The sequence below is a fragment of the Rhinoderma darwinii genome, chromosome 1, assembly GCF_050947455.1.
Source record: "Rhinoderma darwinii isolate aRhiDar2 chromosome 1, aRhiDar2.hap1, whole genome shotgun sequence".
Classification (NCBI taxonomy): Eukaryota; Metazoa; Chordata; class Amphibia; order Anura; family Rhinodermatidae; genus Rhinoderma; species Rhinoderma darwinii.
Window position 1 is genome coordinate 581,317,378 of NC_134687.1, and position 13,921 is coordinate 581,331,298.

Consider the following 13,921-nt stretch of genomic DNA (forward strand, 5'->3'; position numbering starts at 1 on the left):
AAAATAAAATAAGTTAAGGCTTCAAAAAGTCAGGAAAGAAAATAGATTTAGTTATGAAGGCCCGAGGGGAACATTTCTTCTGTATCAAGGGCGATTTATCAAGGACCTAAAATTTGGGAACCAGGAATGGGAGGATCCAAACATATCTGCTGGAAGCGAGTGTGCCCGTATCATACGAGGACAACACTTTGGCAGCAAAATTCCTCAAACTGCAAAGGTGTGGAGTGTGTACCAAAAGGGGGATAAGAAAGGACACCATTTATCAGTGCGACACAGGCCTTTGCAGAAAGGATTGCTTCACAACGTAACAAATATCTATGGATTATTTCATTGTTTTTTTTACCCCATTATTATACCACCTGATTTATGCCCCTGATGTACTCTGCCCAGTTACATGTACCCCCACATTGTAAAGTACCAGTAAAACTCCAAACAAAACTACTACCAAGCAAAATTCACACTCCAAAAGCCAAATGGTGCTCCCACCCATCTGAGCCCTACAGCGTGCCCAGACAGTAGTTTACTTCCACATATATGGCATCACCAAACCAGGAAGAACCCTTTTAACAATTTTTGTTGTGTGTGTCTCCAGTGGCACACATATTTGGGCACAACATATTTGCCACTTAAATGGCATATCTGGGAAAATATTGCCATTTTTACTTTGCACCATCCACAGCGCAATCATTTATGGTAAAGATTTTTGGGGTGAAAATGCTCACTATACCCCTTAATAAATGCCTTGAAGGGTGCAGTTTCCAAAATGCGGGTCACTTCTCAGAGGTTTCTTTTATTATTTCACATCAGAACCTCTGCAATTGTGAACCAATACTTTGTAAGTTGCCAAATTAGGCCTCAATTTCGCATGGTACACTTTCACTCCTGAGCCCAGTCGATCGTCCAGGCAAAAGATTAGGGACACATGTAGGGTGTTTCTAAAACCGGGAAACACAGCATAATAATTAGAGTGTTGTCTTTTCATGGTGGCACAAGCTGGGCACCACATATTTGCATATCTATGGAAAAATCGCCATTTTCACTCTGCAACATCGAGTTTACACTAATTTATGTAAAACACATGCGGGGTTAACATCCTCACTACACCCCTAGTTGAATACCTTGAAGGGTGTAGTTTCCAAAATGGGGTCACTTCTGGGGGGTTTCCAATGTTTTGGTCCCACAGGAGCTTTGCAAATGCGACATAGCACCCAGAAACCAATCCAGCAAAATCTGCACTCCAAAAGCCAAATGGCGCTCTCTCCCTTCTGAGCCCTACTGTGTGCTCAAACAGCCGTTTATGACCACATATGGGATATTGCCATACTCGGGAGAAATTGCTTTACAAACGTTGGGGTTCTTTTTTGCCTTTAGTTGTTGGAAAAATGAAAAATTTGGAGCTAAAGCTACAGTTTTTTGAAAAATAATATATTTTTTTATTTTTACTGCCCAATTCTAATAAAAACTATGAAACACCTGTGGGTCAAAATGCTAACTACACCCCTAGATGAATTCCTCAAGAGGTGTAGCTTCCTAAATGGAGTCACTTTTGGGGAATTTCCACTGTACTGGTCCCTCAGCGGCTTTGCAAATGCGACATGGTGCAGAGAAACCAATCCAGCAAAATCTGCGCTCCAAAAGCCAAATGGCGCTCCTTCTCTTCTGATCCTTGCCGTGTGCACAAACAGAAGTTTATGACCACATATGGGGTATTTACACACTCTGGAGAAATTGCTTTTCCAAATGTTGGGCAGCTTTTTCTTCTGTAATCCTTGTGAAAATATTTTATTTTTTTTAGCTACAACGACATCTTATTGGAAAATTAAAACATTTTTATTTTCATGTCAAATTCTAATAAGATCTATTCAAAATGCTCACTACACCCTAGATGCATTCCTTGTGGGGTGTAGTTTCCAAAATGGGGTCTTTTTTGGGGTATTTCCATTGTTTTGGCATCACAAGACCTCTTCAAACCTGACATGGTACCTAAAATATAATCTAATAAAAAGAAGGCCCCAAAATCCACTAGGTCCTGCTTTGCTTCTGAGGTCGGTGATTCAGTCTATTAGCACACTAGGGCAACGTGTGGGATATTTCTAAAAACTGCAGAATCTGGGCAATAAATATTGCGTGCTTTTCTCTCGTAAAACCTTCTGTATTACAGAAAAAAAATAATTTAAACAGAATTTCTATAAAAAAATAAAATTTGTACATTTCACCTCTACTTTGCTTTAATTCTTGTGAAACGCCTAAAGAGTTAAGAAGCTTTATGAATGCTGTTTTGAATACTTTGAGGGGTGCATTTTTTAACATGGGGTGATTTATGGGGGATTTCTAATATAAAGGGCCCTCAAAACCACTTCAGAACTAAACAGGTCCATGAAAAAATAGCCTTTTGAAATTTTCTTGAAAATTTCAGAAATTGCTGCTAAAGTTCTAAGCCTTGTAACGTCCTAGAAAAATATAAGGATGTTCAACAAACGATGCAAACATAAAGTAGATATGTAGGAAGTGTTAACTAGTCACTATTTTGTGTGGTATTACTATCTGTTTTACAAGCAGATACATTTTTTGCAAACTTTCCCTACATTTTGTTGTTTTTCACAAATAAATGTTGCATTTATCAACTAATGTTTTTTCACTAACATAAAGTACAATATGTCACGAGAAAACAATCTCAGAATCGCTTGGATAGGTAAAAGCATTCTAAAGTTATTACCACATAAATGTATGTGCACACAAAATAAAAAACTTCTCAAAATACGGAGCTGTTTTCAAGGGAAAACAGCTCCTGATTTTCAGGCGTTTTTTTTATCAAACTCGCATTTCTCGCTGCGTTTTTGACGGATGTTTTTCAAGCTGTTTTTCTATAGAGTCAATGAAAAACAGATCCAAAAACGTCTCAAGAAGTGACATGCACTTCTTTTTCGCGGGCGTCTTTTTATGTGCCGTTTTTGGAAAACGAGGCGTAACAAAACGCCCCGTCGGAACAGAACTCCGTATTTCCCATTGAACCCATTGAATTCAATGGGCAGATGTTTGGAGGCGTTCTGCTTCCGATTTTTCAGCCGTTTTTCGGGACGTTTACCGCCCTGAAAATGGCTGAAAACACTCCGTGTGAACATACCCTACAGTGACACATGTCAGATTTGAAAAATAAGGCTCTGTCAGGACGGTGAAAAGTGGCCACAGCGGGAAGGGGTTAATACCCCAACTATTCCCCAACACTGTGTTTATCGGGTCCCAGGGATACAAATTTCCCCAATTCTTTCAATATTTAAAATAATTTTTGCCTTAATACTGGCTAATCATCATCAGTTACGTTTGAAAGTGGCTCATAAGATAGAAAAAGTTGAGGACCTTTTCTCCAATATCAAATTTGTTTAAACTCTCTCTAGCCGAGCCTTCAGTAACCATTGGTCTATTCCAACAGCTAGAAACACCTTAAGGCTGGGTTCACACGACCTATTTTCAGACGTAAACGAGGCGTATTATGCCTCGTTTTACGTCTGAAAATAGGGCTACAATACGTCGGCAAACATCTGCCCATTCATTTGAATGGGTTTGCCGACGTACTGTGCAGACAACCTGTCATTTACGCGTCGTCGCTTGACAGCTGTCAAACGACGACGCGTAAAAATACAGCCTCGTCAAAAGAAGTGCAGGACACTTCTTTCAGACGTAATTTGAGCCGTTCTTCATTGAACTCAATGAAGCACAGCTCAAAATTTATGGCTGTCAGAGAAGCCTCGCAAAATGCGAGGAGCATTTATGTCTGAAACGAGGCAGCTGTTTTCTCCTGAAAACATTCTGTCCTTTCAGACGTAAATGCCTGCTATCGTGTGCACATACCCTAAAGAGGTTTTCTGGTCATGGGTCGCTTTTTCATACCGATGATCTATCCACAGGATAGGTCATCAGTATATGATCGGTGGTGGTTCGACAGTCAGACCCCGCACCGATCAGCTGTTCTGGCTGCCTCCAGCACCTGGAGTTATACAGTGTTCGCGGCGGTAGCAGAAGACTCTGACCACTGTATAGTGATCGTGCTGGAGTGCTCAAGTATTCAAGTGAAAAAATAAGACATCCGTTAGACATATCTTTTTTTTAAAGGAGTAAGGCTAAGTTTACATTACCGTTAAGCTCCGTTTAGCTCTCTTTTATCAGGGGAAGAGATGAACGAGAGTCCAAACAGAAAGCATTACTTCCGTTAGAAATACCTTGATTTCTTAAAAATGTTCTCTCATCAAAGTATCCACCCTTAGCAGCGATCACAGCTGTACAAACGCGGGGCATTCTATCGGTCAACTGTCTACATTTTCAGGTCCGATTGCAGCCCACTTCTCTTGTAGCAACTCCCAAAGATAATTTTGGCTCGTAACTTGCACATCTTGAACACACCTGTCCAGATGATCCAAAAGGAGTTCAATTGGATTGCAAACGGCACTCTGGGGTGGCCAACCATGTTCTTCTGCACCTGTTGTTGTACTTTTGACTGAACATACTTTTTAAAATAGGACATATGTTTTGGACCGGTGCCGGAAGGGATGGAATAGTGCACCAGGATATAGTGGTAGCACTTGGAGTCCTGGATTCCTTCGTTTTTAAGTAAGTCACCAACAGCACCACCTCTGAAACATCCCCAGACCATAATGGATCCTCCTCCATGCTTGACTGTGGGATGAATGCAAGCAGAAAGCATGCGCTCACCTGTCGTACACCAGAGTTCCTTCACTGTGGTGTGGGGATTTAGAAACCTATGTAAAAGAGAAACTGTCTTTGTTGCCCAGCCATAGCAACTAACGAAAGCACAATTAAAATTTTATATTCTGCTCTTTAAAACTGAAAGCTGTGCTGTGATTGGTTGCTAAGGGCAATAAAGTCACCTTCTCTTTTACACAGGATTCATTGCTCTGTTTCTTTAAAAATGACAGTTTTCAAGGATATTTATATAAACAATGCATAAATACGATGCATGCGAGTGCTGAAAGTGTTTAAAACAGTAGACTCATTTCTGTGCAAAACACATTTATCAAGTCGACAAATCGATGTATGAGCAGTAGTGTATATATATATATTTATTTTTTTAACTTTTTTTAGCCCATACTTTAACTCTATATTTTAATATTTATTTTTTTTACTAAGAAGAAGCATAGAAATATGCACAGGTGCCTACAGGTGTTAGGTCATCTAATAGGCATATGCCAAAGAGAGCCCTGGGCACCTTTGGCAGGTTCTGGGTCATCTCCATGTTGACGCAGGTCCAGCAATTCAGCCACCAAGACTGGCGATCACCATTAGAACGGGGCTACCTCCCTGGTACACGGTTGCCATTATGTTTAATAGCACTGAAGAGGTTAACAACCTGGATCAGAGTTTTCCCTGATTCTGACAGTTTCGATGGAAGCAGGGCTGTGTCTTAGCCAATTAGTAAATTTTATCCTCCCCTCTGGTACTATGTTAATTTGTTGCAAATGCTATTAGCGACCTTCACCTGGGTTCCCGACTACAAATCAGCTCTTTATGATTTTGCCTTGTTTCCCATGGTTTGCAATTTAGAGTAATTTGCTCTTTTAAATATGCCTCCCGTACCATCCTTGAGCACCAGGTCGCACCCAGCTCCAAAGACATTAAGACTCTGTTAGTTGATTTTGGGTGGCTAGCTCATGACCGTGACAGTCTGATGGATTTCAGACTAAATCAGAGACATTGGTGTAAAGCTATAGTCTCTGATCTTAGCTCTTCCCTAATGGAGCACAGCTGAAAACCACTCAAGAAGGCACCACTGAAGAAAATAAACAGCAGATAATACTCAAAGATAGTAAATTACAAATAGCGTTTAAAACCAGAACTGCACAGTAGCTTTAACATTTTGTGTTAATTGAAAAAGCACCACTTCTAAATAATGGCTAATTTAGGATTACTAACAGTAAAGAAAGTTCCACATCTTTAAACAAATACAGATACAAGTGTAAGGTTGTGTAAAGTTGTTGAAAGTTATTCAGCTTCTGATTGGTGCTTCAGAACGTGCTGGGACTTCCTGCTTGGGGAGAGAGACAGAAACATGCTTCATAGTCATTATTATCATTGTCGGGTCATATTTGAATTTCAATAGTATTATTAAAATATGTCTTAAAATAGAAGTCTTAAAAATCTCTTACAGATGACTGAACTGGGGCACATGTAAAATGTGTCAAAATGCAAATAAAACTTATAAACAATACACACAATAGTCATAAAAATTTACACTATTTGCATGAGTAATAGGACAGATTTCGCAAACATGTTTATGTTATCAGCTTTATTGAGGAAGACCGCACAATCTAACCATTTTGCAATTTATGGGAAAGCTCCTTTAAAACAGCTAGTATTTAAATAAAAGATTTTACATTGGAAGTGCTGGTAAAAAGAATTGACTCAAATAACTTATAAAACCACAAATGACCAGTATTTCTAGTGGTTACATTTTTAGTAAAAAGACACATTAGTAAGTATCCAATTGTACCAAAATACAGTTTCCAAAGAATAAAAATAAAACATATTTTTTTACAAGAAATTTGAAGATAAACTGCAGCATCACTATAATCTCATATTACCAGGTGAAGTGTTTTAACAACAATTTTAGACTACATTAATCTTAGAAGGACACTGAGAAGAAGCTAGTGGTGTGGTTGTGTTGTGAATAATGATGTGATGCTGTGGTATGTATAGGAGATGGGCATTTCTCATCTGTTCTAAAAAAATAAAAGGTTTAAATAAATATTCAGGCTAGGTTCATAGTACATTTGGGCTTTACGACCAGAGTATATGCTGGGAAAATCTCCTATAAGTATGCAGCTAATATGTCATTAGATTTTCATTAGCCAGACCTATGCCATAAGAGTGTCCTTTTGGCATATAGTTCAGCAAAATACATTGTTATATCTTTTGCCTCAACTGTATTGAACAGCGTAGCCACATGATATACAATTTTAATATGGTTGTCTCATTAAGCCAACCCCTTTTTGAATGGACCGCTCATGTAATGCATGGACACGAAAGTCAAATGGAAAGGGGTTGTCTTTATGAGGTAATTGATTTAAAGGTAGATATATGTAACTGACTAGGTATACAGTTGCATACGTCCGTAGCATATGTTCAATGGACCGCTTCAAAAAGTATCGCTGAACGCATTCCCCAAACGTGGTGCGAGCCTAGCAATTTCTAAAAGGAAAGGCCACATTTTTGTTTGAAAAAAAGTTCCAAAATTCTTATTTATAAAAAAATAAAACCAAAAATAAGTAAATTGTTGTACTATTAATTTAAAGAGAACAAGAATGAGTGGGCTGGCTAGAAGTTTCTGATAATATAGTCTTCTTCAATATAACCACGTTACAACTTTGTTTCCCAATTTGAGAGAGTTCAGATAATTAGATTTTTCTTTTTTTTTTTTTTTTTTTTAAAGGGAAGAAACATTTTTGGACATTTTGTAAGTTTTGCTATAAATAGTAAGAATCATAAGGGCCAAATTTTTGTTTGAGTGTTTTTTTTTGTGTTTTTTTTTTTAACAAGGGACTATAGGGCCTGTTGTCCATTATTATTGTGTCTTAAAAATAATTTAGATGAAAAGAGTAATTTACAACTGGAAATTTTTCATAATTTAGAAAAGGTAAAATTGTCATTTATGTAATTGTAATTTATTTCATTTTAGTTGATTTGTTGTCAGATATATCTTTTTCCACGGGCTTTATTACAAAAAATAAAAATACCTGTATTTAAAATAATGTACATCATCATGTGTATATTATTTTTATTTAGTTTTTAAAAGTTCTTCAACTGTTTCCTGATACAGAGAATTATTTTGTATATTCTACAAGGATTTTGATGTATAAGTACTCACAAACCAACAGGCTGTATACACTGTATCATATCCCTACAAATGAGACCATTGGCTTATATAATCTAAAAGAGGTACATACTGTACTATAATAAAAGCGGTAAATATGAAACCGATATAATTTCTGCCACAAGATAATACTATATGACTCAGAGTCGTAGCTAAGCTTTCCTTCACCTAGGCAAAGTTTCAGATCTCTGCCCTAGCCCTATAACTTAATACCCTGGCTCCGGCAGAGTGGCTTGTTGGAAAACCACCTGGCACCCAGCAGCCCTGCCAAATGACCTGCCAGCCCCCCTTAGCTACTCTCCTGATATGACCCATTCACAATAAAGTCAGTTGTAACAGGATAGCAACTCTTTATGTAGAAGCCATAAACACAGCATTGAAACAGTGTAGAACAGGTTAGACTGTTACGTTGATGATGTCTTTACATCATGAGCCAATCTCAATGCATTTAAAAGTTAGTTATTCTCTTATATTGGTGACATCAGCTGTAATGCCGCTTAATTCATATGGCCCAGCGAGTCCCTTCTTTTAGGTCCTTACAAGCCATAACTACAAAATGACCATGGTAGAAAAAAAAATATATAATAATTATTTGTAAATGACAGTTGTTAATGTATTACTAATATGAGTATACTCTGGCATTAGATGTCAAGAGACCTTTTAAACTCTTAAATTTTTCATTCCAAAAACATCTGTGCCTTGATATTCAGGCCTATCCGCCGAGGTAACCAGCCTTTTAACTTAACACCTATATGATCAACTGATAAATAGCTATTTCTATTTTTTCTTATATATAAATGTCTCCACTTTTTTATTACTAGAACATTGTCACATATTATGATGTTTAAGCGGAATAAAAGCTAAAACATAGGGCCTCATTTATCAAAACTGCCCTTGTTTCCCATAACAACCAATCAGAGCTAAGCTTTAATTTCATAACCTGCTCTGGAAAAACTAATGCTGCATTTCGATTGGTTGCTATGGGTAACAAGCTATTAGACAGTTTTGACAAATGAGGCCCGATCTCTTTTTGATAATGAGATTAAAAAAGATGCAAAATTGTAGACACACGACCCAAACACTGAAGAGACATAGTAAACATTCTATTAAATAAATAACTTACAAAGAAACAGAGAAGGGATAGGGGATGGTAGAATAGACAGGCATAACACAATATTCATTTTTTTAGAACAGTTTGATCGTGTTTACACATCTTGATCCTATACATTCTTTTGGATGTCTCTTTTGGAACCATTATTCCTCTAGTGTTGACCCAAGTGCTTCAGGTAATTGCTTATGTGACTGACTTCTCATTGAATCGCCTGAATAAGCATTGATGATCTTGGATTTGAGTTAGTATTCCATAAATAACTTTCCCAGAAGATCATCTGTCAAATTGTCTTAGATCCATATATTGTACAAAGAAATTCTTCGAGCTGGAGATTTAGCTTTTATAATTCTGACCGTAGTCGCATCAATGACACTGTACCAACAAAATGTCCTCAAATGTCCTAATACACTCATGGTCCACCAGATACGTCTTTCTTATACAAGTGTTGAAAGTTCTTTAGAATGTTGTCCACAAAAAACATCAAATCCTTCATGTAATGTTATAAAGGCATGGGAAGAAAGTGGGCATTCATGTTTTTCCTCCTTGTTTTTGGTCCTCTCTTTGGGGTTCCTTTCCCATTTAGTGCCACGAACATTTGTCTCTCATTATTTTTCCATGTAAGCGATGCATACGTGTTATAGCCATTCTCCTCTATTCTCTCTTTTAGTTTACAGTCTATATTAAATTCTTTCTGTTAATATAAAAGAGAAAAATAACATCATAAATAAATATTAATATAGAGGATACACATAAAAATTCTGGCAATTATACAGATATAAACAATGTATTCTTATGAAACTTTACTGGAGGTAGAAATGACTAAAATTATAAAGTTAGGCTAGATATAAAACATATGTCCATCAAGTGCAGTCCCTAACAGACCTAGCTGTTTGATCCAGAGGAAGACGCAATCAAATCTTATTTATTTCTACCTCTGTATATCTCTCCAGTGACTTTGAATATAATTTAGGGGGAAAATTCTAAATGCATTCTAAAAGACATAGACAATGAAATCCACTATATAAAGCAAAAATCTTAAAATCTATTGGCACCATTAAACCCATTGGATTTTTTTCATGTGATGACTATTGTTGCTTTCTATTGGGAACAAATACCTTAAAGGGAAGGTGTCATGAAATGTATTTTTTTTTCATATTGCTTTTAGTATGATATTAAAATAAATGTTATTTATTTGTGTTCTCGTGTTCTACTTTGTACTTTGTACTTACTTATACTTCTCAATGGGGGCTGCCATTTTTTTTGTTCATCTCTTTATGTGTCGATTAACGACACATACAGAGATGGAATACGGCACATACAACCCCATAGAGAATGCGAATGGGAGCCGTTCCATTCTCTGCAGCGTACGCCGTCTGTGTGGGAACGGCGCATGTGCCGCTCCCACACAGACCAAAATGAAGCTCGTTCGCAGAGCGAAATCCGGCGCCATTTTCATGTGGACCGGAATCCGCTGCCGGACAGTAAGATGACGACTTCCGGCTGCGGCTTCCGGCCATATGTTCAATGAAGCGAAGGCGCAAGGCATAGGAGTGGAGGCGGCAGCGGCGGCAGGAGCAGGTAAGTTATGTTCGTATGTATTATGTTAGTGTTATACTGTCTGCTTAGCACTGTATCTAATCCTCCTACACTGTGCAGCTGCTCGGAAAATGGCGGCACACAGTGTAGGAGGTTTGAAGATTCAAACCTCACCTTCTCCCGGCAGTAGCCAGAATAAGGGAGGGGGGATTGTGTGAGGACACTAGAGAGAGTGTGTCTACCCAAAATTTGCAGCATAAAGCAATGAGGTTGCTTTACCACATTGACCATGCTGCAATTTTGGGAACTGCTCCCTCTAGTGCCCAGCACATGGAAATGTTATAAATTAGAATCTAATTTATAATATTTCCTGACATGTGAAAAAATTAAAACAATGTGTAATCACTCATAATAATTGTTTAACGAAAAAAAAATTCTACCGACACATTCCCTTTAAAGTGTAACTACTAAAATTTCTCTCCTGGAGTGGTCTAACTGCTTAAGTCTAGAGAAATGTTTTCCATATTGGCCGTTCACTTGCGTCATCAATCCAAAAATATCTGTATGTTAACTTGACATCAATGAAATGTCCTCTAGACTGCGTAGGTGCCATGGAAGAGTAGATTGCGTAGATGTCATGGAAAAGTAGATTGTAAACCTTATTAGTGGCGAATCAATGTGAATTAATAAATTCACACAGTGAAATATAAATAATAGAAAAACTAAAAATAACACATAAAAGATAGTTACTTACAGAGCCATAGACTTTGCCTTTTTTGCTCATGGCTAAATAATAGTTGCTGTTGATGGCTTTGATGGCCACAATCCCGCCCACATCTACAGATGTTATCTCCAATATACCTAGAATGGCAGGAAAATAAAGTAGTGTAAGATTTTTTTAGATACAACGTTAATGAAAAATGCAAAATTAAACTTTTAAAGAAAATGGAAACAACCTGGCCTTAAAACATTTTACATTGGGATCCTCAACCCACTGGAAAAGCAGACCCGTATCTAGGCTCTTTTTTTTGCCCCGGGCAAAAGTTCAGTTTGCTGCTAACACTCCGTATCTAAATATTCTGGCAAAGTGGCTTGTTGGCACTCCTCTGGCATCCAGCTTCCGGGCGCTTGCCCCAATAGCCCCCCTAGGTATGCCCCTGGAAAAAGTTAAAGTCTAAGTTCAGTGGCATTACGTCATGTGACTTATGTAGCAGATACTACATGACAAGTAATATGATTGCAGCCATTTTCCTATGTGATCCCCACTTCTACTCTAAATTATGTTTTTTATCTTTCATTCAAATTATATCACTTCTTTTATTCACAGAGTCTAGTCTCCTAGCTGTCATGGTTACAGACAATAATCTAACTAGGGGCTTGGGGAACCTTAACTCATTGGCAGGGGTCACAGAGATTCAGAAATGTAGATTTGAATGGTATCTTTAATTTTATTTATTTATAAATTTTTGGTCTTTTCATTCTCATACTCGATGTGCACGGATTGGGTTTATAAGGCAATCTTTAGCACGTGTGCTTGGCCTTTCCCTTATTTTTCCCATTTCTACCAATACCCCTTTCCTTAATTTCATGTCTTTCCCTTGTGGTGTGTGTTTTTGTCTCATGTATGGTCCTGAGTTTTGGTTACCAGGCTTTAATGGGGAACCTAACATTCTTCTCTGCCCTTTATTCTGACATTAGGGGAACGTATGGTTTTATATTTGTTAACATACGTTCAAGGTTTCCTTCAGGCACACCATTTGGGTGGAGATGCTACAATTACAATCATCCTGTATTTTTGTGTTGTTTATCTTTAACCTGATGCTCCAGAAGCTGCTTTTATGGTTGCATGCGTAACATATTTTTGATGGATGCCTGTTAACTGACATTTTTCAATACCAATCTATTGTGAATAAATAGGGGCCTGGGAGAGAACAGGGGAGGAAAACTCCACCCATGAAGCCAGTAGAAGTCATGGAAGACAGCTCCAAGTCTTGGACCATGTTGGGAGGATGTGCGCTTAACCTAGAGAATAGAATGCAAAAAATAGGAAAAAGAACTGTGGTAATGTGAATAAAGTGAGGAGTTTGCCATGCTTTTCATAAATGCTGCCCTGTGTAAGTTAGAATCTTCTCACTAAGATTAGGCCTATATGACTTGGGCAGTATCTTTGTCTCAAAGTTTATACCATGATATTTATATTGTATTTAACATTTTTGTTTCTTACTTTCTTCAGTAAGTTTCTCTGACCAATAGGCAATACTACTGTAGAGCATAAAAAATAATTCACCATACATGAGAGTAATAACCAACTGTGACATCTTCTCGAGTGTAAACAACACATTACTAGTGTGGAAAATCATTGTGCTCTATACAAATAATCATTAATCGATATATGAGCCCAAAATACATAACTTCATCATGGATTGGCTCCAGTACTAGTTTTATAAGAGCTTGTAGGTACTGATTTTCTCATCAAGTCATTTATGGCTTTAAAATGTTTGTCTGCTCTTACAAAATAAATCAGAAGATGGTGGTGCACTTCTCACATCTAGAGCCCTCTGCAGTTTCCCCTTGTACCTCCCTGGATGTCCTCCTCTCACACCCACAGCACTGCGGATGCCTAATGAAGATATACTTTTCCATAATTTACATACTGTAAGGTTAGAAACTGGTTCAGTGTAATCATATTAAATATTCCCTTCAACGGGTGCTCTTCCCCAGGGCCTGCCTATAGACAATGTCCTAATGTGCCTATAGGAATATTAGGTCCTGGTTGACACTTTTCCCATCCAATTAGAATCAAGCTTCTGAATTTGTAATAATCTCCTAAGTAAACAGATCATATTTACCAAAATTATGTGCAAGAACATTTCGACATATGTTGAAGGGACACTACACTTAAAGTCTTATGGCGTGCAGTTGAATGCAAACTATTGTGGAAAGAGGCTGACTGTAGCGTTCTGCGCTGGGATCAATGACAGGTACTTCCTCTGTGCTCAGTAATTTATCTTCAGATCTGAGGAACCTCTAGAAACATTTACATACATGTAGGGGATATCACCAGCCTTTGTTATAAGCTGCACTTTTATTATGCACTTTTAACCCTTTCTGCTTATTCAGACCGATAAACCGGGAAACAAAAAGAGTTGACGAGGGAAATCTGGCCCAGAAGTCACGATCATTGGTGCATTGAAAGATGGGAGTTAAGGACAGAAAAAAAAAAAGTTGAGTGCAAACAGGGGCAAACCTAAATTCCAAGTAAGTCTTTGTGACATATGCATCCAATAGCTGCAGGCACAGTGAACATGTTTTTCTGGTGTCAATAACCAAGAGATTACAGGAAACAAAACAGAGTTAACTAGTCACTTGTGCCAAGTCAACGTGCTGAATAC

The 13,921-nt window shown here is 37.8% G+C and overlaps 1 protein-coding gene across 1 annotated transcript in view; it reads right to left on the bottom strand.

Moving 5' to 3' along the window:
• Positions 1 to 6,297: 6,297 nt before the first annotated feature.
• FGF10 (fibroblast growth factor 10) overlaps positions 6,298 to 13,921 on the bottom strand; it is an 81,905-nt gene continuing 74,281 nt past the window's right edge. The window contains exons 2-3 of the mRNA XM_075839699.1: positions 11,284 to 11,390; positions 6,298 to 9,684 (exon numbers count right to left, since the gene is read on the bottom strand). Coding sequence (XP_075695814.1) covers positions 9,493 to 9,684; positions 11,284 to 11,390 — 299 coding nt within the window. The 3' untranslated portion in view covers positions 6,298 to 9,492. The remainder of the gene's footprint in view (positions 9,685 to 11,283; positions 11,391 to 13,921) is intronic.